At 40.5% G+C, this 23840-nt stretch overlaps 1 protein-coding gene across 1 annotated transcript in view; it reads right to left on the bottom strand.

Moving 5' to 3' along the window:
* The window catches only part of LOC110491198 (myosin heavy chain, fast skeletal muscle), a 35465-nt gene that overhangs the window by 9995 nt on the left and 1630 nt on the right, over positions 1-23840 (bottom strand). Inside the window, exons 3-31 of the mRNA XM_036945883.1 lie at positions 23474-23630; positions 21446-21473; positions 21135-21246; positions 20899-20991; positions 20681-20741; positions 19992-20090; positions 18421-18524; positions 17892-18030; positions 16984-17102; positions 16622-16771; positions 16361-16531; positions 15831-16134; positions 13343-13407; positions 13161-13248; positions 12926-13043; positions 12200-12323; positions 11663-11799; positions 11041-11296; positions 9833-10075; positions 9310-9486; positions 9068-9213; positions 8786-8876; positions 6760-7149; positions 6536-6662; positions 6223-6341; positions 4151-4347; positions 864-1047; positions 564-729; positions 135-259 (exon numbers count right to left, since the gene is read on the bottom strand). Of these exons, the coding sequence (XP_036801778.1) occupies positions 135-259; positions 564-729; positions 864-1047; positions 4151-4347; positions 6223-6341; positions 6536-6662; positions 6760-7149; positions 8786-8876; positions 9068-9213; positions 9310-9486; positions 9833-10075; positions 11041-11296; positions 11663-11799; positions 12200-12323; positions 12926-13043; positions 13161-13248; positions 13343-13407; positions 15831-16134; positions 16361-16531; positions 16622-16771; positions 16984-17102; positions 17892-18030; positions 18421-18524; positions 19992-20090; positions 20681-20741; positions 20899-20991; positions 21135-21246; positions 21446-21473; positions 23474-23630 (4290 nt within the window). The remainder of the gene's footprint in view (positions 1-134; positions 260-563; positions 730-863; positions 1048-4150; positions 4348-6222; positions 6342-6535; positions 6663-6759; positions 7150-8785; positions 8877-9067; positions 9214-9309; positions 9487-9832; positions 10076-11040; positions 11297-11662; positions 11800-12199; positions 12324-12925; positions 13044-13160; positions 13249-13342; positions 13408-15830; positions 16135-16360; positions 16532-16621; positions 16772-16983; positions 17103-17891; positions 18031-18420; positions 18525-19991; positions 20091-20680; positions 20742-20898; positions 20992-21134; positions 21247-21445; positions 21474-23473; positions 23631-23840) is intronic.

A 23840-nucleotide genomic window follows, 5' to 3' on the forward strand; every position in this document is an offset into this window, starting at 1 on the left:
TACATTTGGATGTGAATAACACCAGCAATTAAATATATATGACTACAATAAACACCATTACAGGCATCATTGGACTGTAGCTAGCATTGGCTCGGGTAACACTGCTTTTCCCATCAAACAGCTGTAGTTTGTACCTCAGCCTCCTCTAGAGCCGTCTGGATCTCAGACTTCTCTGTCTCCACAGTCTTCTTGGCCTTCTCTAGCTCATGGATGCTCTTGCCAGTCTCTCCGATCTGCTCAGTCAGGTCAGAGATCTCCTCTGCACACACAAACACAGGAGCAGTTTAGACTTGAGAGATAATTTTTTGTGGAAATTACCAATGCACTGAAGTGCACATTGAATCATAATAACAGATAAATAATTAACAGCACTTCATATGGTCTTGCAAATATAATTGCCCTTCACTTCCTTGGGTTGTTCATAGGAACGCTGATTACGAGTACAAAAAATATAATTTTATACTCAGAGATGGTGTAATGGTAATTTAATGTAAGTTTGATGGTTAAAGCTCTCTCCATCTTTACAACACATGAGCAAAAGAGAACTGCTGTCAGATGCTCACGTTGCAGGTTCTTGTTCTCTCTCTTCAGAGTCTCCAGATGATCCAGAGCCTCCTCGTAGGAGTTCTTCATCTTGAAGAGTTCAGTGCTCATAGATCGAGCCTCCTTCTGAGCTCCTTCCAGCTCAGCCTGGCTTTCCTCATACTTCTGCTTCCACTCCGACAGAACCTAAGGAAATCCATAAGATTTTCATTATAACTCATTGATGGAGTTTTGAATCAGGAATATGGTACAATTATACTACAACTGATCAAATAGCAGACAGAAAATATTACCCTAGAGTGAGGTTTATTCATTTTCACCTTGTCAAAGTTTCTCTGCTTCTTGTCAAGGTTGGAGGCCATTGTGTTAGCTCTCTCAATGTCAATCATGATGTCCTCCACCTCTCCCTGCAGCCTCTGCTTGGTCTTCTCCAGGGAGGCGCACTTGGCGTTAACTGCCTCAATGGTCTCTTCAGCCTCCTGCAGACGCTGGGCCAGCTTCTTCCTGTTGGACGACAGAGGGTGGTTTTATTGTGAACAATTTTTTCCAAAACAAATTTGACAATACTTGACATTTTCTCAGAGCCCCCTACCACTAGTCTCTCTAGACATCTTGGTTGCCTCCCACAATGTTCTAATGTTCTGGCCTAACCCCTCTGTACATAGTAGAATGGCAGTTTGGTACTATGTCACGGCCAATATACTGTAACTACCCACTGGGCACAAACTGGTTCAATCAACATTGTTTCAACATTTGTCAATGTATTGTTACATAAAATACATTGGATTTAAAAAAAAAGGTATTAACAAACTGTGGTGAAAGGTGAAAATTAAACTACAGGATTACATCAACATGGTAACATTTTCAACACTGACAAATATTGCATAAAATTTGTTGAATTTGTACCTTTGAAACTACATCAGATCTTCAACGTAATAATTTATATCAGAAGAAAATAGGCTGGACAGCACCTCCTACTGGAGAGTTGATCTATCTACAACTACCCTTTGGTCCTCCATCCAGGGTATTAACTGGGCTTCCATATTTGTCACAGGCTGTTTGTTACCTGCTGTTATCTGCTGTCGTGAGAATGGTTGTTGTGAAATCTCCACTTAATAGGTTCAGTGTTGCGTTGCTATCAAAGTCATTCCAAAAGGTAGGTTTAACAGAGCAAATTAAATGGAACCATACTTTATCAATTATATTATCAATGATGCTGTTGATGGGAAGTCATCAACAGCTATTGTTTAAATTTAACCCAGGATTAAACTAAAAACAGACAATACATATAGGCCTAGCATTTTAAGCTTTGGTAGCTTTCAAATGGAATCTACAAGTTAGTAAATTAAAATGTTGGATTGATGTCTCCATCTCAAGTCTCTGAACCTAAAATCTAAGTTGAAAAATGACTAAATCAAACCATCCTTTAAAGTTTGATTTAGACCTATTAATTCACTTTGATTTTTGGTTGAAATGGAGATGTGAATGCAACATCAATTATTAATTTGTAGACAAACTGGAATTTAAGCAAGACTCACAATTTGATATTACTTTTGTAAGACAGCCTAACATTAAGTTCATTAGATTTCCACAGAGTAATGAGTAACACATACATGGCCACATTTTGAGGTTACTGTAACAATAAATGTCTTATGTAATCATAGAAAGCATTCAGGGTTGTCAGTCTGTGGAAATCTTACCATTGCTGTAATAATCTGCACAGAATCTCGAATGGCATTGATCACTTGCACTATATACTTTAATGTCATCTCAACTAGGTGAAATCCAGGTAATTTGGTTGTGTCATTTGATCGAGCACATTGATAACATTAAGGGTTCTATTCAATCAGATCCTCTTTAAATCGACATCCACATTGCGGTTGTTTTGGTTGTGTCAAAGGTAGAACTGCGTTAGAGCTGTCAAATCCACAAGTGGCACCTGGCATACACCTAAAACTGGCACTGTCATTGGCTGCACGGAGTCACATTAAGAGAAATCCCATGCAGCCTTGCTTACAAATTTGAACACTGGAATGTGAGATGTAATCTACTCCTCCAATAGGGTGATAGATGTAATCTACTCCTCCAATAGGGTGATAGATGTAATCTACTCCTCCAATAGGGTGATAGATGTAATCTACAGTCGTGGCCAAAGTTTTTGAGAATGACACAAATATTAAGTCTGCTGCCTCAGTTTGTATGATGCCAATTTGCATATACTCAAGAATGTTATGAAGAGTGATCAGATGAATTGCAATTCTTGAAAAAGAAGAGTCAACAGTGCAAATATTGAGTCTTTGCATCAACTTCATGGAATTTTCAGTAAAAGCCTTTGACACTTATGAAATGCTTGTAATTATACGTCAGTATTCCATAGTAACATCTGACAAAAATATCTAAAGACACTGAGGCAGCAGACTTTTTTGTGTAATTCTCACATCTTTTGGCCACGACTGTACACCTCCATTAGGATGATAGATGTAATCTACTCCTCCATTAGGATGACAGATGTAATCTACACCTACACAGTACATTAGGATGATAGAAATCCTCATTGTTTCGTTTAATGATTTTCAATTTGAGCGTCATAATTTCTATACAGCTACAGTTTCTTTGTCTGAATTTGTTACGCAAGTGGGATAGGTGTGGCTTGATGACAATGATCAAGAGTGGCTTCTAACCGATTTGACAGTTCCAATGAAGTTACACCTTCGACATCGCCAAAATATCAGCTATGTGGGTGACGGCTATCGCCGGTTAACACATGATCTGATTGATTTTTTAAATTGTTTAATTATGGGTGAAAATGTGCTGGAATCTCATTGATCAATGTATGCCATCAGCATACCACCCTGCATACCACTGCTGGCTTGCTTCTGAAGCTAAGCAGGTCCTGGTCAGTCCCTGGATGGGAGACCAGATGCTGCTGGAAGTGGTGTTGGAGGGCCAGTAGGAGGCACTCTTTCCTCTCGTCTAAAAAAATGTCCCAATGCCCCAGGGCAGCGATTGGGGACACTGCCCTGTGTAGGGTGCCGTCTTTTGGATGGGACGTTAAACGGGTGTCCTGACTCTCTGAGGTCATTAAAGATCCCATGACACTTATTGTAAGAGTAGGGTTGTTAACCCCGGTGTCCTGGCTAAATTGCCAATCTGGCCCTCAAACCATTACGGTCACCTAATAATCCCCAGTTTACAATTGGCTCATTCATCCCCCTCCTCTCCCCTGTAACTATTCCCTAGGTTGTTGCTGCAAATGAGATTGTGTTCTCAGTCAACTTACCCCGGTTAAAATAACGGATAAATAAAACAATGGATATATCTATCAAATATGACACAAATTCTCCACGTTGAAATGACATGGTGGGTACCTTATCTGTTTGAATAAAATACAGATAGCAGCTAGCAAGATGGCAGCTACTAAGATGGGGATCACAGGTTATTTTTAAGAGGACCCACCCCACATTCTTTTTCTTATTAAAGTTGCCAAGAAAGTGTCAACCAGACCACACTGCTGTTGCCTAGGGTGTGGGTTTATGAGACTACTGTACCACCACAACGTCACCAACCACACCCTATATGTGAGTTTCTGCTGTTGCGTGCGACTCACTTGGCCTCCTCCAGCTCCTCTGTGCGCTGAATGGCATCAGTTTCATACTTAGTCCTCCATTGAGCCACCTCGCTGTTGGCCTTGGACATGCCGCGTTGCAGCTCTGCCTTTGCCTCCTGCTCCTCCTCAAACTGCTCCCTCAGTAGGTCACAGTCATGGCGGGCAGACTGGACACCATGGGCCAGTGCATTTTTTGCCTGTGAGAGAGAAAGGGGAAGATAAAGAGAAATTAGAGAGATAGTAAAACAAATTACAGTAGATGGCGCTACAGTGGATAGTGGACATTTTACTCTGCTATAAAAAATGTAAATAATGTATGCTGATCTTAACTTTTTGGTATGCAATGTCTCCACTATCATTTCCTTTGACCCAAAAACATCTTCTGGACATCAGAAGAGCGATCACTTGCCTCAATTTGGATGAAGATTTCTATCTCAACGAATCGGCAGCTCTGGGCATTCTGCTTACTCCGGACCAGGCCCTAATCCCTGGTACTCGAAAGAGGAAGTGGCGGCCAAAAAGAGGCAGGTGAGGCAGCCTCCTAATGAGATTACGTCAGCAAACAAATAAACCACCTTTTCCCTTTGTTCTATTGGCTAGCGTACAATCACTGGAGAACAAACTGGACAAACTCCTATCAACGGGACCTGAAGAACTGTAATATTCTGTTTCTCTGAATCTTGGCTGAACAAGGAGACACCCTGGACCCACTCCAACTCGCATACCTTCCCAACAGATCCAAGGATGACGCAATCTCTATTGCACTCCGCCAATGCCCTCTCCCACCTGGACAAGAGGAACACCTATGTGAGAATGCTGTTCATTGACTACAGCTAAGTATTTGGTATTTTATTAGGAACCCCATTGGCTGTTGCAAAAGCAACAACACATCTGCCACACTGACCCTCAAAACAGGGGCCCCTCGGGTGCATGCTTAGTCCGCACCTGTACTCCTTGTTCGCCCCCACATCAGCAAGACAAAGGAGCTGATCGTGGATTACAGGAAACGGAGAGTCGAACATGCCCACATCCACTTCGACACAGCTGTAGTGGAGCGAGTCGAGAGCTTCAAGGTCCTCTGTGACCACAAGTAATTAACATGGTCTTCACACACACCAACACAGTCATGAAGAAGGCACGACAATGCCTCTTCCTCAGGAAGCTGAAAAGATTTGGCATGGGCCCTCAGATCCTCAAAAAGTTCTACAGCTGCACCATCGAGAGCATCTTAACCGGCTGCATCCTGCATCATCGCTTGGCAACTTCTTGGCATCTAACCACAAGGTGCTACAGAGGGTAGTGCGTACGGAGCAGTACATCACTGGGGCCGAGCTCTCTGCCACCCAGAACTTCTGTTCTAGGCGATGTCAGAGAAAGGCCTTAAAAATTGTCAAAGACTCCAGCCACCCAAGTCATAGACTGTTCACTCTGCTTCCGCATGGCAAACTGTACCGACTGTAAAAAACAGGACCCTGAACAGCTTCTACCCCCAAGCCATAAGAATGCTAAATAGTTAACCAAATAGCTACCCAGACTATCTGCATTGACCATCCTTTTTGCACCAACTCTTTTGACTCATCCCATTTGCTGCTGCTACTTCTTATTATCTATCCTGTTGCCTAGTTACTTTACCCCTACCTTTATGTACATATCTACCTCAATTACCTCGTTCCCCTGCACATCGACTCAGTACTGGTACCCCATGTATATAGCTAAGTTATCATTACTCAGTACTGGTACCCTGTGTATATAGCCTAGTTATCATTACTCAGTACTGGTACCCTGTGTATATAGCTAAGTTATCATTACTCAGTACTGGTACCCTGTGTATATAGCCAAGTTATCATTACTCATTGTGTATTTATTCCTCCTGTTATTATTTTTCTATTATTTCTCTATGTTTCTCTCTGCATTGTTGGGAAGGGCCCATAAGTAAGCATTTCACTGTTAATCCACACCTGTTGTTTACCAAGCACGTGACAATTTGATTTGAAGTCTCTGAGGGTGGCGTAGTCACATGTAGATATTTCTCTACACTCTGTGGTTGGTGGAGTCCAGATTGGGTCCCTTACCTTGACCTCCTCCTCAATCTGCCTCTTCAGCTCCTCCACCTGCTGGGTGAAGGCCTGTTTGCCTCTGGTCAGCTGAGACACCAGTGCTTCCTTCTCTTCCAGCTGGCGGCCAAACTCACCTGCAGAGATAGAGGGACATCTTGTTAATGGGGTCTCTGTTCTCTATGATTGAAAATGTGTTGTAGGGCAATGTTAGATGGTGAATAGTAATTTCTCCAAATATTTGAATGTGGACTGGACTTCAAGCCCTCAACACATTTTATTGTGTACCACTTAAGGAAAGTATTGGTTTGTTGTTCATTGTTGATGGTACCATTTTCTGTCAGAAGTCTGGCCCTCTGTCCACTGATGTCAGTGACCTGGCGAAGATTCTCATCATTCTTCGTCTTGATCTCACTTAGCTGGTCCTCTAGAGTACGGCACATCTTCTCCAGATTGCCCTGTTAGTGAAACATGTACCATTATTACTTCAGTTCACATAAATGGAAATGTAGTTGACCCTCCTCAACACCGCTTGACCAAAACATCACTAATCACCTTAGCCTTGGCAATGGAGTCCATGTTGCTGGAGAGGTCATCAATCTCCATCTTGTACTCACTCTTCTCCTTCTCCAGCTTTTGTTTGACACGCTGCAGGTTGTCGATCTGCTCCCCGAGCTCAGCCACACTGTCGGCCTGCTTCTTGCGCAGAGCGGCGGCTGTGGCTTCATGCTGAAGGGTGGACTCTTCAAGATCACGACGCAGCTTCTGGAACTCAGCCTCACGCTTCTTGTTCATCTCAATCTGAGCAGCAGTGGCACCTCCGGCCTCCTCCAGCCTCTCGCTGATCTCTTCAAGTTCCCTGGAGAGATCAGCCCTCTGCTTCTCAACTTTGGCCCTGGCAGCACGCTCAGCCTCAATTTCTTCTTCCAGCTCCTCAATACGGGCCTAAAGTAGGGGGCAGGAGCAGCGGGGAATAACAATAAAGTTGAAACATTGGAACCTCACAAAATAATAAAAGGATGTATATTTTACATTCTGAAGAATTTTATCATCCCAAGGGTCCCATAGATAACATGAAGAGTCGTTTTGTTAGATAAAATCCTTTTTCATATCCTAAAAAAGGTCCATATAGCATGCACGATCGATTTAGAATTTCCACTCGTTCAATTTACAAAGAAAGGATTCTGTGAAAATGTAACCCTAAACGTTGTTTCAACCAGTCAAATTACATTTGTATTTATTCCTCAGAGATTCTAGAACATAACAAAACTTCACTATATCATTAGAGCTGTAGTACATCCTGTAGGACACCAAATTTGGTCAGAGAGCGAAGCTTTCATGGCATGCCAATGACACGGGTGGCCTTCACTTGATTGACTAACTTTGTTAAATAAGCACCAATCGGGGGCAAACAAAACTAGCTAGATAACCAATGAGCTGGGCTTTACGGGAGTATCTGTCACACAATTTTTCTGCTAACATTGTGCGACAACAAGCCTTTTCCTTTTGGACAAAAATGGCAAGAACATGGAGAGTTATGAAGTTATGAAAACTGGGTGTTTCACAAATGTTGAACTTACAATATGGCTACTAATACTGGAAAAGCTAAATCAAAGTCAAAGTATACAGATTTGATGATATTCTTGCAGAGAAATGTAATGTAAATGTGTCCTTCACAATTTGTCCAAATGTACCTGGGTGACTTCACACTAAATGTCTTGTGGCTTGCCCATACTTCAAGTTATCAGTCTGAAACTTTGACATGCACTGCTGCCCTCTTGTAGACACTATCGGAATTACAACCAGAGTCATGGCTAGACTTGGGACCTTTCTGTTGCATTTCAAAGATGGTGGTAGAAAAAAACTTTAAATTTTGTTCTACCAGATCTATTGTGTTATTCTCCTACATTCAATTCACTTTTCCACAAACTTTAAAGTGTTTCCTTTCAAATGGTACCAAGAATATTCATATGTTGAAACAAAGCCAGTTACACTAATATATTCAATAGACAGTGTCCCATGCAGGAACCAAACCCAAATCAGTAAAATCCACCCATAAAGTTAGATAGAGGTCTCTAGATGGATTAAACCATTTTAGCATGGACATTGCCATTGAGAGCTTCCACCATTTTAAAGTAGTTAACTGGGCCAATGATTATAGCATTGTCTTCTTCAAATTGTGTTGCCTATGGTTAGAAAATGGCTTTAAGCAATAACACCGGCATCTAGTCATGGCAATAAATAAATGACACGATTTTGATATGGCTCACCAATATATTAGATTTACATTTGTTTCCAGCACAAAATAAGAAGACAATTGACTGTATTAAAATGGAGCTGTCCATGCTATCACACAGGCCATAATGTCACCGATAAAGTATTTGTCCTCTATCTAACTCTATGAAAGCACCATCTTAACAACATCAGCAACATCAGCAAGAAACAATATGTTCCAACCTACTGAGCCATCAGAAGCCACCAGTAAAAATGTGTGCTACCAGAAGAAATATGTCACAGTTTTTGTCAGGAAATTATTCAGGTGTTTGCTTTCCTGTACAGGAGCTTAGATCCTGTACTGTACCTGGAGTTCCTTGATCTTCTTCTGCAGCTGAGCTCCCAGAGACTGCTCATCCTCAACCTTGCTGAGGAGCTGGGTGGCCTCAAAGTCCTTCCTAACAAACACAAACACAATGATTGCATAGTTGGTTTTGGTTCGATAGTTTAAAGACAGAGAATTATACCATTCACATAGTTTTTAAAAATCACATGCAAATGCTAATTCATAATTACAATAATTAGTCAAGAACAACCATTGTGTTGATCAACATAGTAGGTCATATTGTAGCCATTTGATTGTGTTTACTTCTTGATTTTCTCATCAGACTGCTGCTTGTCATTCTCCAGGTCCATTATGGATTCCTGGGCCAGTTTCAGATCTCCCTCCAGCTTTCTCTTGGATCTCTCAAGGTCCATACGAAGCTTTTTCTCTTGTTCCAGAGAACCCTCAAGCTACAACATAAAAATACACATATTGTTGAACTCTAAACAACTGAAGATAATGTCATCTTGCATACTATCATGGCCAAAATGACAAACTCCACTCACGTCGTCCACTTGCTGTTCCAGCTTGGTCTTGGCCTTGGTCAGAGTGTTGACTTTGTCCTCCTCTGCCTGCAGGTCGTCCAGTGTCTGCTGGTGGGCCTCTTGGAGGGCTTTCTTCTCCTTGGTCAGCTTGGCAACACTCTCATCCATAGACGACATCTCCTCTGTCAGATTTTTAACCTGAAAATGGTCACAACAAAATTTGTCTTTGGTCACTACAAAGATTTAGTTTGACATGTATTGCATTAATTTCATTCAGATTTGAAATGTATCAACAAGTAATGTCTTATTGATTTAACACTAGATTTTTTACAATTTTACACCATTTTTACGCCAGTGTACAGAATGGAAGTCATAAACAAAGGGGGAGCTGAACATTCAATGAATGTGAGGAGTACCCCGCAACTTAAATTCCACAATTTTTCCTGCACCCAGAATACGGCTTGAATTCCATTTCAGCTATGTTTTGAGTTGATTATTGTTTGGATTATTGTTTGGTTAGACTGTCTATGGTAAGGCATGATACCTTGTTTTCAGTGGCGTGCTTCTCCTTCTCCACTTTGGCCAGGGTGAGTTCCAGGTCATCAATGTCCTTCTTCAGCTCAGAGCACTCGTCCTCCAGCTTCCTCTTCTTGGCAGTCAACTCAGAATTCATCTCCTCTTCATCCTCCAGCCTCTCAGTCGTCTCTTTGAGTTTGGCCTCCAGCTGGATCTTGCTCTTGATGAGCCCCTCACACCTTTCCTCAGCATCGTTCAGATTTTCTGATTCCTGTTTTCAGAACAGGATAAAAAATCTGTGTCCTCACTTTCTGTATGAAAATATAGACTAACATTTGTCAAAGATGTCAAAACAAATCAACATAACTTCAATATATACCATAATAATAATAATAACAATACCAGTAGAAAGTTTGGACACACCTACTCATTCCAGGGTTTTTCTTTATTTTGACTATTTTCTACATTGTAGAATAATAGTGAAGACATCAAAACTATGAAATCACACATATGGAATCATGTAGTAACAAAAGTGTTAAGCAAATCAAAATATATTTTATATTTATGATTCTTCAAAGTAGTGTAGATGTGCATGCCTGATTAATCAATATTTATAAGGAGTCATATGTCGGAGTTCGGAGTGTGGAACTAAACGAGCATTTCCGCACTAGGATAGGAATTACATCGAAGTCGTGGCGGAAACTTCCTCTGGGGGGGGTCCTTTATTTTGGCAGTTACTACTACTTCACAGTGTATGCGTGTGTTCATCGAATCAAATGTTATTTGTCATAAACGCCGAATGCAACAGGTGTAGACTTTACAGTGAAATGCTAACTTACGAGCCCTTTCCCAACAATGCACAGTTTTAAAAAATTGCTAAGAAAAATAGGAAATAGTAACACAATAAATAACAATAACAAGGCTATATACAGGGAGTACCAGTAACGAGTCAATGTGCAGGGGTACCAGGTAGTTGAGGTAATACATCATGCAACGTACATGTAGGTAGGGGTAAAAGTGACAAGGCAAACAGGAAAGATAATAAACAGCGTAGCAGCAGTGTATGTGGAGAGTATGAAAATGTGTGTATGTGTGTGAATGTGTGTGTGCCTGTCTGTCTGTCTGTCTGCATGTGTGTGTGTTTATGTATTCATGTGTGTGTGTATTCATGTGTGTAATCATGTGTGTGTATTAATGTGTGTAAATGTACCCTTACGAGGGTAGTGGCTCACTCACAGATGCGTTTTGGAGTGCCAGGTCATTCTTCTCCTGCAGCAGGGTCACCATCTTCTCCTCCAACTCTTTCTTCTTCGCCAGAGCCTTGGCCAAGTCTGCTGTCATCTTCTCATAGTTCTCCTTCATGTTGGCCATCTCCTTCTCAGTCTCAGCGCTCTTCAGCAGGGGCTTGATCTTGAAGTACACCTTCATCCATGGCCAGGTTTTCACATTCATGAATGAACGGATGTTGTACTGGATGGAGTAGACGGCATCTCTGGTCAACAGAAAGGATAGAGTGGTATGGTGACTGACAAGCTACATTCTGAGAGAGGAAGAACTACCAAATAGAGCCCCCCCCCCACAGCTGAGGAAGGAGGCAAGGGGAAGGTAACCCCTCTTTAATTAATTGACAGCGCTCTAAGCTCATGAGGCATTTTATATTCTTCCAGAATCAATAGGTAAATACAACACATTAAAAGTACAATTGAACAGCTTTCCAAATCCTAAACTGCAGCTTTAAAAGAACATTATAAGGCGTACTTTCTCATTCTGAACAACTCGCAGCGTATACAGTATGGAATCATACTTCCTTACATTAAGGTGGTTCATAGGAAGTGCGAAGATGTCTACTATTCCTCACCTCCTCTCCATCATCTTGGTGAACTCTCTCCTCATGAGGAATCCACGGCTGAGAGCCTGGACCATGCCGACCAGAGAGGCCAGCTTCTCATCTCTCATCTCCTCCAGTACCCCCAGCAGACCGGCTTTGAAGAACACCTGGGCCACAGGTAAACATGGTCAATGGAACCACAGTCAGATGGTAACAGATCGAAAGGGTTGGATCAACAGAGGGGAAATCACCACAGACCATGGGATAGTGTGTTCAGAAGTTGAAAGGTTTTGTACAGTTGTAGATGAATAATGTAAAGTGATACAGATAACTGCAGCCATACCACTGTAACACAATGCACAGGTTAATAAATGGAGTTTATCTTCTTTACCTGGGATGTATGACTGAAAATAACAGTAGAATGTTTCTCCACCTTTTTTATATTAGCTTAATGAAGAAGAAAGTATAACAGGGTGGTTGATCAACTGGAGAGATTTTGAATGGTAAGGGTTTAAAATTTCATTTAAGTTGTGTTTTGTCAGCTTTTGTTGGGGGTATTTGACTGACCTTGGTGTGTCCAAACTTGTAGTCCTCGTGATTCACATCAATGGACCCCAGCAGCTTCTCAGAAGCCTTCTTGTTGTCCATGAACTGGCCTTCAGGGATGACACTGGCATTCAGTACTTTATACCTGAATGAGGAGACATGCTTAACATATGTCAAGTTGCAATAGGTTGGTTATATTACGTAAAAGGTAACATATACTGACCCTTAGAGTTGATCTTTTCCATTGTTTTGTGTGTGCATGTGGGGGGACCAGTACGAAAAAGTATACATTTTTCACCAGGTAAGTTGACTGAGAACACATTCTCATCAACAACCTGGAGAACAGATGGAGCCAATTGGAAGATGGGGATGATTTGGTGGCCATGACAGTATGAGTGCCAGATCAGACATTTAGCCAGGAGACCAGTTAATAACACCCTTACATTATACTCCATGGGATTTTTAATGACCTCAAAGAGTCAGGACATCTGTTTAACTGCCCTGGCACATTGGGATCACCTTAAATCAGAGGAAAGAGTGCCACCTACTGGCCCTCCAACACCACTTCCAGCAGCATCTGATCTCCCATCCAGGGACCAACCAGGACCAACCCTGCTTAGCTTCAGAGACAAGCCAGCAGTGGGATGCAGGGTGGTATGCTGCTGGATAACACCATCTGCTAAATGACTCAAATGTACATGTAATGTGTATGTATGTATGTGTGCATTTGTGTTTGTGTGCGTGAACCTCTGCTTGAAGTCTGCATAGATGATTCTGCTGGGGAATCCCTTTCTGCAGATCCTGATACCCTCCAGAACACCGTTACACCTGAGCTGGTGGATAACCAGGAAGTTCTCCATCAGACCTGGAAACACAAACCAAGTCTCTTTTAATACTCATAAACAGGTTAAAGATTGGGTTCGTTGATATTACTGATACTTTACTGATTACATAAAAATATATCACTCAATAGTTCTTGTACCTGGAGTCTTTGACTCATTGGGGATCAGGCAGCGCACAAAGTGAGGATGAGTGCTCCTCAAGTTGGTCATCAGTTTGCCCAAGTTTTCCTGTAAGAGGATTACAAACCAATTTTTAAATAAATAATTTGGGATAATCAATGCACCTTTTGAAGGACTGAATAAACACATTTCAAAAGATCACCCTGAACTGCGAGGACACAGTCTGCATGGAACCACCCTTCTTCTTGCCTCCTTTCTTGCTTGTATCTGTTAAAATGGGCAAAAGTAAGAGATCCTTATAAACAAGACAATCTCGGGTTAACTTCACATTTATCTTAATGCAAATGTTGTTTGAGTAAATTAACCCAGGGAACAACCCTGGGAAATGTGATACATTCAAAGACTTTAAATAAAAAATGTAGGTCGGAGGTCTAACTACCCACTGGGCACAAACAGTTTCAATCAATGTTGTTTCAAAGTCATTTGTCAATGTACTGTGACTTGGAATCTATGTGGAAAATACACTGGATTTGAAAAAAGTAATCAACAGTTGTTTTGAAGGTGAAATTTCAATTTCACAGCATTATGTCATCATTATAACCAATTTCAACATAGAAAAACATTGTATAAAATATGTTGAATTAATATATTTGAAACAACGTGATATCCTCTATCAGAAAAAAACAGTAGGCTGGGCAACATGTCCTACTGGAGAGTTGATCTATCTACAGCTAACCTTTGGTCCCTGATCCAGGGTTTTAACCAAGCCCAGCCCTGCTTGGCTTTCATATTTGTCACTGACTGTTACCAATGTGCTATCAGGAGAATGAGGATTGAGCTATCTCTCAAAAACTGTTGCTATCAAAAATCATTCGAAATGGTAGGTTTAACAGAGCAAATGAAATGTAACAATACTTTGTGAGTCGTGTATCATCAATGATGCTACTTAGGCCTACATAGCATTAGGGAAGTCATCTACCCAGGCTTCAAATTCTACCCAGGGTTCTGCCCCGGGTTCAACTAAAAATAGACAATAAATAAAGGCCAAGGGTTTCAAGTTTTGGTGGATTTCAAATTTTATCTTCAAGTTAATTATTAAGATGTTGGATTCACGTCTCCATCTCAACCAAACATTGAAGTTAAATATTGTGACTAAACCAAATCAAACTTGATTTAAAGTGCATTTAGAGGTTAATTAGATTAGATTTAGACCTATTCTTTAACATAGATTTTTTATTGAGCTGGAGACGTGAAATCAACATATCAATTATTAATTTGTAGACAAACTGCATATTGAATTGTGCTTGGTTGTCAGCGCAACCAAATGTCAAAATTTGAAGGAGATGTTCTGCTTAGTTCCATCTGTGATTTCTTCTCCTTTGACTCCAGTTCGTCTTCCAATTAAAAATTGATATGGTGGATTGACGTCTCCATCCAAACCAAAAATCGAATCAAGCTTTAAATGCACTTTAAATAAAGTTAGATTTGATTTAGTCCTATTCTTTAACTTTGATTCTTGGTTGCGATTGAGATGTCAATCCAACATATTACATTTGCTTTGTTTTTTAATTACATTTTATTTCACCTTTTATTTAACCAGGTAGGTCAGTTGAGAACAAGTTCTCATTTAGAACTGCAACCTGGCCAAGATAAAGCAAAGCAGTGTGACATAAACAATACAGAGTTACACATGGAATAAACAAACTGGAATTAAAGCCAGACTAAGTCAGTGGCACAAAACATAAATCTCCTTCAAATGTTGATATTTGGTTGCGTTGACAACCAAACAATTCAATATGCAGTTTGTCTACAGAACAAGTTCTCATTTACAACTGTGACCTGGCTAAGATTCAATGCAGTAAATAGCCTATTCACTTGTTGAAAAGTTAAACTAATGATATGTTTGATTCATGTCTCCAACTAAACCAAAAACAAAAGTTAAAGAATACGATTAAGCCAGTGGTTCAGATGAAACTATCTGCATAAGATATCCTTTATATGTTGATATTTGGTTGAGTTGTCAAACAAACAATTCAATAAGACTTTTGCAATACAGTAAATTGCCTAAAGTTAAGGCTATCTTACAAACTAATGTAACAGTATTTATTCAACCTTAAAATGAGTAACACATCCATGGCCACATGTTCTGGTTAGCCTATTGTAACTATCAATGTCTTCTTATGTAATCATAGAAAGCTCACATGTTCAAAATAGCAAAGGTCGGAGGTCTGTGAAGATCTTCACGTTTGCTTTAATGAGCAGAATCTTGAACAGTATTGATCAATGTACTTTTAATGTAATCTCAACTGCAGTCCAGATAATTTGGTTCTGCTATTAGATAGTGATAACACATTAAGTTGTTTAATTAATACAAAATATCTGACATTGTATTCCCATTGGAACTTTGTTTTTGAACTTTGCTTTTAAGTGGTTGAAAGCGCAGTGAAAGCACATTTAGATGAGAACTAACCCAAAAATCTGACATTTGTTTTTCCATTGGAATTTGGTTGTGCTTTAATATGGTTGAAAGCATATTGATAACACATTAGGATATCAATACAATTCTGGCTGTCTTTTTGAGTTGGTGAATAAAGGTTGGAATTTGGTTGATCAATGCGTCACGATGAAATGACGTGGTGTGCTCAGTGGGTATTGCTCAGTTAAATCTTTTGATGTGATGCTAGTCTTACCCTCAGGTGGGGCAGCAACATACAGGGTAGCCAACAGTTTGACTGAGGACTTCCCGTACAGCTGAAGAACAGAGTCGTTCAGGGGGTCCTTGTTTTTGTCCAGCCAGCCAGTAATGTTGTAGTCCACAGTGCCGGCATAGTGCACCAGGGAGAAGTGGGCCTCTGCCTTGCCTTTGGCAGGCTTAGGCTTCTCAAACGCCTGGTTTTTGCCAAGATGCTGGTCATAAAGCTTGTTCTTGAAGGTAGTGTCTGAAGACTTGGGGAACATGCACTCCTCTTCAAGGATGGAGAAGATGCCCATTGGCTTCACGAAAAGAGATGTATATTAAATTATTGAAATGTACAATTAGGACCACATTTATTCCTTTACAAAACATGCTATTTTAGGATTATATTAATTTATGGGCATATCATAGGAAACATACTGAGTTCTCAAAAGTCAGATTCCTCGTACCACTGTGATAATCTCACACAGCGCTCCCAATGAGCTATGTTATTGCGGTCCATTTTAATTCTCACAGACAGCTTACCTTCTCAATCAGCTCAATGCAGGCAGCCAAGTCCATGCCGAAGTCGATGAAGGCCCAGACGATTCCCTCTTTCTTGTACTCCTCTTGTTCCAGGACGAACATGGTGTGGTTGAAAAACTGTTGCAGTTTCTCATTGGTGAAGTTGATGCACAGCTGCTCCATGCTGTTGTACTGTTGAAGGGATTTCAGAATCATTTCATCATACAAGGCTGTAATCCCTCTCAATCAAAACTAATTGTCTTGCTCTGGTCTCACACTCACATCAAAAATCTCAAACCCGGCAATGTCGAGCACACCAATATAGTACTTCCTTGGATTCTTGGTGTCCAACATCTGGTTAATACGGATAACCATCCACAAGAACATCCTCTCGTAGATGGACTTGGCCAGGGCCGAGACTGAGTTATTGACCTGCAATAATAACAGCTCAAATGAATACATGAGATGTTGACCATGTCTAGTAATAAGGTAATAAAAGCTTGGGGGAAAACACATTACTATTCGCTTCTGGGGAGTTGCAGCGATGAGACAAGATAGTAATTGAAATTGGGAGAAAAGGGGGTAATGCACTCATCCCCAAAATAATTCCTGTGCTCCTAAGATGCTGTGATTTACAACCTTACCTGAGGCACAGTCTGTCCCTTGGTCACATACTCATTGCCGACCTTCACTCTGGGGTAGCAGAGAGCCTTTAACATCTCAGCTGAGTTCAGGCCCAGTAGGTAGCCGATTTTATCAGCCACTGGAGAGATAACCAACAACAACAGACTCAGACTTGTTTCCCATTGTTTCCCAATGTTCTGTACTCTCAGTGGACAGTCAGATGTTTTCCTGTAGGTTAGGTTTTGATTTTCTACCACATCTACCATTTCAAATCATTTCTGGGGGTAGGAATTTGGTCTCCTGCCTGACTTTCATCTGGCACTGTCTGTCTTAAGTGTTTTATTTCTATGTTTGGAAATTGGACTAATCCTTTCCATATTGTATATCAATGAATGGGTCTAATGCTTTCCATATTGTATATCAATGAATGGGACTAATGCTTTCCATATTGTATATCAATGAATGGGACTAATGCTTTACATATTGTATATCAATGAATGGGACTAATGCTTTCCATATTTTATATCAATGAATGGGTCTAATGCTTTCCATATTGTATATCAATGAATGGGTCTAATGCTTTCCATATTTTATATCAATGAATGGGACTAATGCTTTCCATATTGTATATCAATGAATGGGACTAATGCTTTACATATTGTATATCAATGAATGGGACTAATGCTTTCCATATTGTATATCAATGAATGGGACTAATGCTTTCCATATTGTATATCAATGAATGGGTCTAATGCTTTCCATATTGTATATCAATGAATGGGTCTAATGCTTTCCATATTTTATATCAATGAATGGGACTAATGCTTTCCATATTGTATATCAATGAATGGGTCTAATGCTTTCCATATTTTATATCAATGAATGGGACTAATGCTTTACATATTGTAAATCAATGAGTGGGACTCACCTTCTGTGCCATCTGGCTCAGCCTGCTCCTCGCGTTGCTTCTGCTTGAAGTGCAAGTTTCCATGGTGCAGTACAGCTCCTGTCAGCTTGTAGATGCCCATTTTCTCCTCATTAGTGAAGCCTAGGATTCCAATGGCATCCTGGCATTGGAGAGGACGTATAACAGGGATTAACTGATGGTCATTTGTTCAGTTACAGCACGATACAGTGCTCAGTCCAGAACAAATTGTATGAATGGAATTGACTGGCTTCTCTGTTCCACATGATTACTTATTACGCTAGTAGATGGGAGTTTTAACACAGTTCCACAGGGCACTTAGTGGCACTCTCTTGTGGATGTTTTAAAAGCATGTGCCCCAAGGTGAAGTGTGAAGTCACATGCCTAACTAACACAAGGCATTTAGAATCAAACTAAAAACATATGACAATTCCCAGCTGCTACCAAGTTGAAATTGCTCAGTGCATTCAGTGTGTATGGTGGTTCTACCCATTCCCTATCTATAGTTTGATTAACCCTTTGTATGACTCACATCTGTGGCATCCAGCTCTTCCTTGTCATTGATGCTGGCCACAGTAATCTGACCCTGGCTGCACATGGGGAAGTCGTAGGGGTTGGTGGTGATGAGCGACATTTCTGTGAACAGCAGAGGATGGCTTGTCAGTTAAATCTTAGAATTCTGCTGTCCTACCTTTACAGTATCTCTCCCTCCTTTACTCAATAGATGGACTCAAGAATACATGTAGTATATAATAATGTTATGACTTTCCCTCCTGGGTGAGGATCAAAGGGAGCCCCCCCCCCCCCCCCTCTCTCTCTCCCACCAGAGGAAGGGGGGAGAAGTGGGGCCGGTCCTAGGACTTTAACGACCGGTTGTAAACCTCCGCTCTCTCTGCACTGCAATATGGAGAAGTCAAAAATACTTTGTGTGTAGATAGAGACTCCGCCCAAAACTTTAACATCAAAAGGTTGGACATTGAAACAATATTTCTAATGTAAATAATGAGGGAAGTGGTCGTGACTTAAAGAACAATCATACTATGAAATATAAGAGTTTATTTTGATTTTAGAGTACCTGAGGATTAAATAGAAATGTTGTTTGACTTGTTTTAACTAAGTTTAGCGGTAGCTTTTTGGACTCCTTTGTCTGCATGTTGAACGAGTGGATTACTCAAATCAATGGCGCTAACTAAACAGACTTTTGGGGAATTAAAGAATAATTTGATCTAACAAAACAACCATTTATGTTGTAGCTGGGACCCTTGGGATTGCAAACAGAGGAAGATCTTCAAAAGTTGAAAAATATGTTCATGTGGGGCGTCGTCCTCAAACAATCGCATGGTATGCTTTCTCCGTAAAGCATATTGTAAATCGGACAATGCAGTTATATTAACAAGAATTTAAGCTTTTAAATAATATAATATACTTGTATGTTCATGAATGTTTAATATTACAATTATTTATTTGAATTGCACGCCCTCCAATTTCACCGGATGTTGTCGGCTGGTGTCCCGCTAGCGAGACACCCGCTAACAATCAGTGTATAATTTATCCTGTGTGTGTGTGTTTATGTAATTCTGTGTGATTATTTAGTTAGTTAGTGAATAAATAATTCAGCCAATTTGTGTATTGCTGACTCATCATGGAGACTAGGGTTCGTGCAGATTTATAGGATATTAATATGTTCAGAATGAGACTGAAATAGGAGCAAATGATTGATGCATGACGGATAGTATATCGAGATATTCTGATATTCTTGAGTTAAGTCGGGAAACAGTAACTCATTAAATTATCTTTTCCTGTGGTGCCGCAGATTACTACTTAATGAATTGTTATATGATTCATTTAATTGCGTAATAATTGAAAGTGGTATGTAATTATTCAATGAATAGCTGTCATCGCATTAATGGTAGTCACGTCACAACAATAAATAGCATCAAAAGAGGGGACTGAGACACATGGACTAGTGCTTCACAGTTCATTCCTTGGTACCTTGAATGTACCCATTTTAATAGTATTAATAGTGTGGACCATTAACTATTTTTTATAAGTTCCACAGATAGGGGTGGGAATAATGTTCTCTGAACCTCTACATTTCCATACCAACTATCTCAGGTTTGTGGCCTGTCATCATTTGGAAGAAGATATGGTAGCCTCTCTCATCAGGCAGCTGGAATGACACTCTGGACTTCTCCAGCAGGTCTAAGAGAGAGAGAGATACAGAGAGAGAGAGATACAGAGAGAGAGAGAGAGATACAGAGAGAAAGAGAGATACAGAGAGGGAGAGAGATACAGAGAGAAAGAGAGATACAGAGAGAAAGAGATACAGAGAGAGAGATACAGAGAGAAAGAGAGAGAGAGAAAGAGAGAGAGAGAAAGAGAGAGAGAGAGAGAGAGAGAGATACATAGAGAGAGATACAGAGAGAAAGAGAGATACAGAGAGAGAGAGAGAGAGAGATACAGAGAGAGAGAGAGATAAAGAGAGAGAGAGAGAGATACAGAGAGAGATAAAGAGAGAGAGAGAGATACAGAGAGAGAGAGAGAGAGATACAGAGAGAGAGAGAGAGAGATACAGAGAGAGAGAGATACAGCGAGAGAGAGAGATACAGAGAGAGAGAGAGATACAGAGAGAGAGAGATACAGAGAGAGAGAGATACAGAGAGAGAGAGATACATATATATATATATATATATATATATAGAGAGAGAGAGAGAGAGATTACAAAAAATATCTAAAAAAAAGTGTCTGTGTAAATTTAGGAAAGCATTGAGAAACAGTCAAAACCAACTCACAGGTCTCAATGTCAGCTTTAGCCAGTTTGCCTCCTTGGAAATGAATCCTAATGAATTTACCCTGTAGTGGAGCATGGGGGTTAGAAATAGGTCAACTATTTGATAGACCCCTTTAAATGTTACAGTTTGTAGGACATATATTGATAAAACAATAGGGAACTACTAAAATAAATGTTTCCAATGCAAGGTAACTTCCACAGTATTCCCTTCATACTTACAAAGCGAGACGAGTTGTCGTTCCTCACTGTCTTGGCATTACCGTAAGCCTCCAGCAGAGGGTTAGCTGCAATGATTTGATCCTCAAGAGACCCCTGATTGAGACAAACACAAGTAGCTCGGAAACTGATAAAGAGGTCAACGCTTTTCTTGAAACAGGATTCACCGCTGGAAAAAATAGTTTACACAGCCCATCAGACTGAAATGTGTGAAAAAGGCAAACACAAACACAACCTACCTGCATTTTGCCGGGCTCGTCCTTCTTCTTTTCACCACCAGACACTGCAATCGTGGCGAAGTACTGGATGACACGCTTGGTGTTGACAGTTTTTCCTGCACCGGATTCTCCGCTGGTTTATATGACAGGGAAATAGGGGTTTCAGTCACATGTTTGAGTATCAGATTGGGATTCACTAAAATAGCATTGAGAATACAACAAATATTCACAGTAATCGACTTACACGTAGCCTAATCCAATCATAATGTTGTGTATTTTCATCACACCCAAGTTATAATAGAAAAACTTTGAAAAGTTTGTATAGAACTTACGTAATCAGGACGGACTGGTTCTCATTATCTGGAACCAAAAACACATTGCTTATCATTTCGGGGCGACAGGTAGTCTACAGTAGTGGTTAGAGCATTGGGCAAATAACCAAAAGGTTGCTGGATCAAATCCCCGAGCTGACAAGTTAAAAATCTGTTGTTCTACCCCTGAACAAAGAATTTAACCCACTTTTCCCTGGTAGACTATCATCGTAAATAAGAATTTGTTCTTAACTCATATGCCTAGTTAAATGAAGGTTAAATAAAAAATCATACTCAAACAACATTATGGAATTCATAGCAACATGTAATTACCGATGATTGACTTAGAGAAATGTATGATAAAGAGATTGTGGGGGCTGTTTTGTTAGACTTCAGTGCAGCTTGCGTTGGACTAGTAACCGGAAGGTTGCGAGTTCAAACCCCCGAGCTGACAAGGTACAAATCTGTCGTTCTGCCCCTGAACAGGCAGTTAACCCACTGTTCCTAGGCCGTCATTGAAAATAAGAATTTGTTCTTAACTGACTTGCCTGGTTAAAAAAATAATCTGCTGCTGGAAACGCACTTGTTACGTCCTCTGCTATATTGTGGATTGAGTCATGGCTTTACGTCCTCTGCTATATTGTGGATTGAGTCATGGCTTTACGTCCTCTGCTATATTGTGGGTTGAGTCATGGCTTCACGTCCTCTGCTATATTGTGGATGGAGTCATGGCTTTACGTCCTCTGCTATATTGTGGGTTGAGAGTTACTGGTCTAACAGAACACAGCGGGTGTTCTTTAATGGATTATGGATTATGTTCTTCAACATAATCCAGGTTGTCAGGCAGCTGTTTGGGTCACTTACTTTTTTCATTCTTTACTAATGACCTGTAACTGTGAAAATGAAACTTTATTTGTAACATGCGCCAAATACAACAAGACCTTACCATGCAATGCTTACTTACAAGCCCTTAACCAACAGTGTAGACCTTACCATGCAATGCTTACTTACAAGCCCTTAACCAACAGTGTAGACCTTACCATGCAATGCTTACTTACAAGCCCTTAACCAACAGTGTAGACCTTACCATGCAATGCTTACTTACTTACAAGCCCTTAACCAACAGTGCAGTTCAAGAAAAGTCAAGAAAATATTGACCAAATAAACTAAAGTAAAAACGTATAAAAAGTAACACAATAAAATAACAATAATGGGGTTATATACAGGAGGCACCGGTACCAAGTCAGTGTGCAGGGGTACAGGTTAGTTGAGGTAATTTGTACATGTAGGTAGGGGTGAAGGGACTATGCATAGATAATAAACAGTGAGTAGTAGCAGTGTACAAAACAAATGGAAGGGGGGGTCAATCTAATAGTCCGGTGGCCATCTGATTAATTGTTCAGCAGTCTTATGGCTTGGGGGTAGAAGCTGTTAAGGAGCCTTTTGGTCATAGACATTGTGCTCTGGTACCGCTTGTCGTGCGGTAGCAGAGAGAACAGTCTATGACTTGGGTGACTGGAGTGTGACACTGCCTGTGTGTCTATGTATGCTGATGACTCAACACTACATGTCAGCTACAACAGCAAGTGAAATCACTGCAATACTTAAAGAGCTGCAGTCAGTTTCCGAATGGGTGGCAAGAAATACATTAGTCCTAAATATTTCAAAAACTAAAAGCCTTGTATTTGGGACAAGTCATTTACTAAACCTTAAACCTCAACTCAATTTTGCAATAAATCATGTGGAAATTGAGCAATTTGAGGTTACTAAACTGCTTGGAGTAACCCTGGATTATAAACTGTTATGGTAAAACATATTGATGCAATAGTAGCTATGAAATGTGCTATGTTTTTAATTGTATGTAACTGCCTTAATGTTGCTGGACCCCAGGAAGAGTAGCTGCTGCCTTGGCATTTCCATTCAAGGCTAGTGAAATCAGATATTCCCAGCAGACTGTTCAAACCTAGACTAGAAAGCAGTAGATACCTCTCTAAAGTATATTTTAACTTCCTTCCATCCATTCAACCATCCATCCGTGAGAGTTCATACCGATCTGCATGAACTGAAAGGCGTTGTCAGAGACAGAGAAGATATGGGGTGGAGCCTCCATCCTCTTCTTCCCTCTGTAGGCGTTAACAACCTCCATGTCGTACACAGGAAGCCACTTGTAGGGGTTCACCGTGGCACAGAACAGCCCAGAGTAGGTCTGGAGGAAAGGGATTACATTAAATTAGGGGATTAGCTAAATCTGACTGAAATTGACCTGGATTTCTGTGAGGATGTGGGTCTCTGGTATACTGATGTAGACCTGCTGTTTTGGTATGTGTTCATTTCTACCATTTATTGATGTGTAGTATTGTGTGTGTGTGTTTGTTATGTTCATGTATGTGTATGTGTGTCTGTGTTTATGCAGGCT

This window comes from Oncorhynchus mykiss, chromosome 16 (assembly GCF_013265735.2).
Source record: "Oncorhynchus mykiss isolate Arlee chromosome 16, USDA_OmykA_1.1, whole genome shotgun sequence".
In the NCBI taxonomy this organism is placed as follows: domain Eukaryota; kingdom Metazoa; phylum Chordata; class Actinopteri; order Salmoniformes; family Salmonidae; genus Oncorhynchus; species Oncorhynchus mykiss.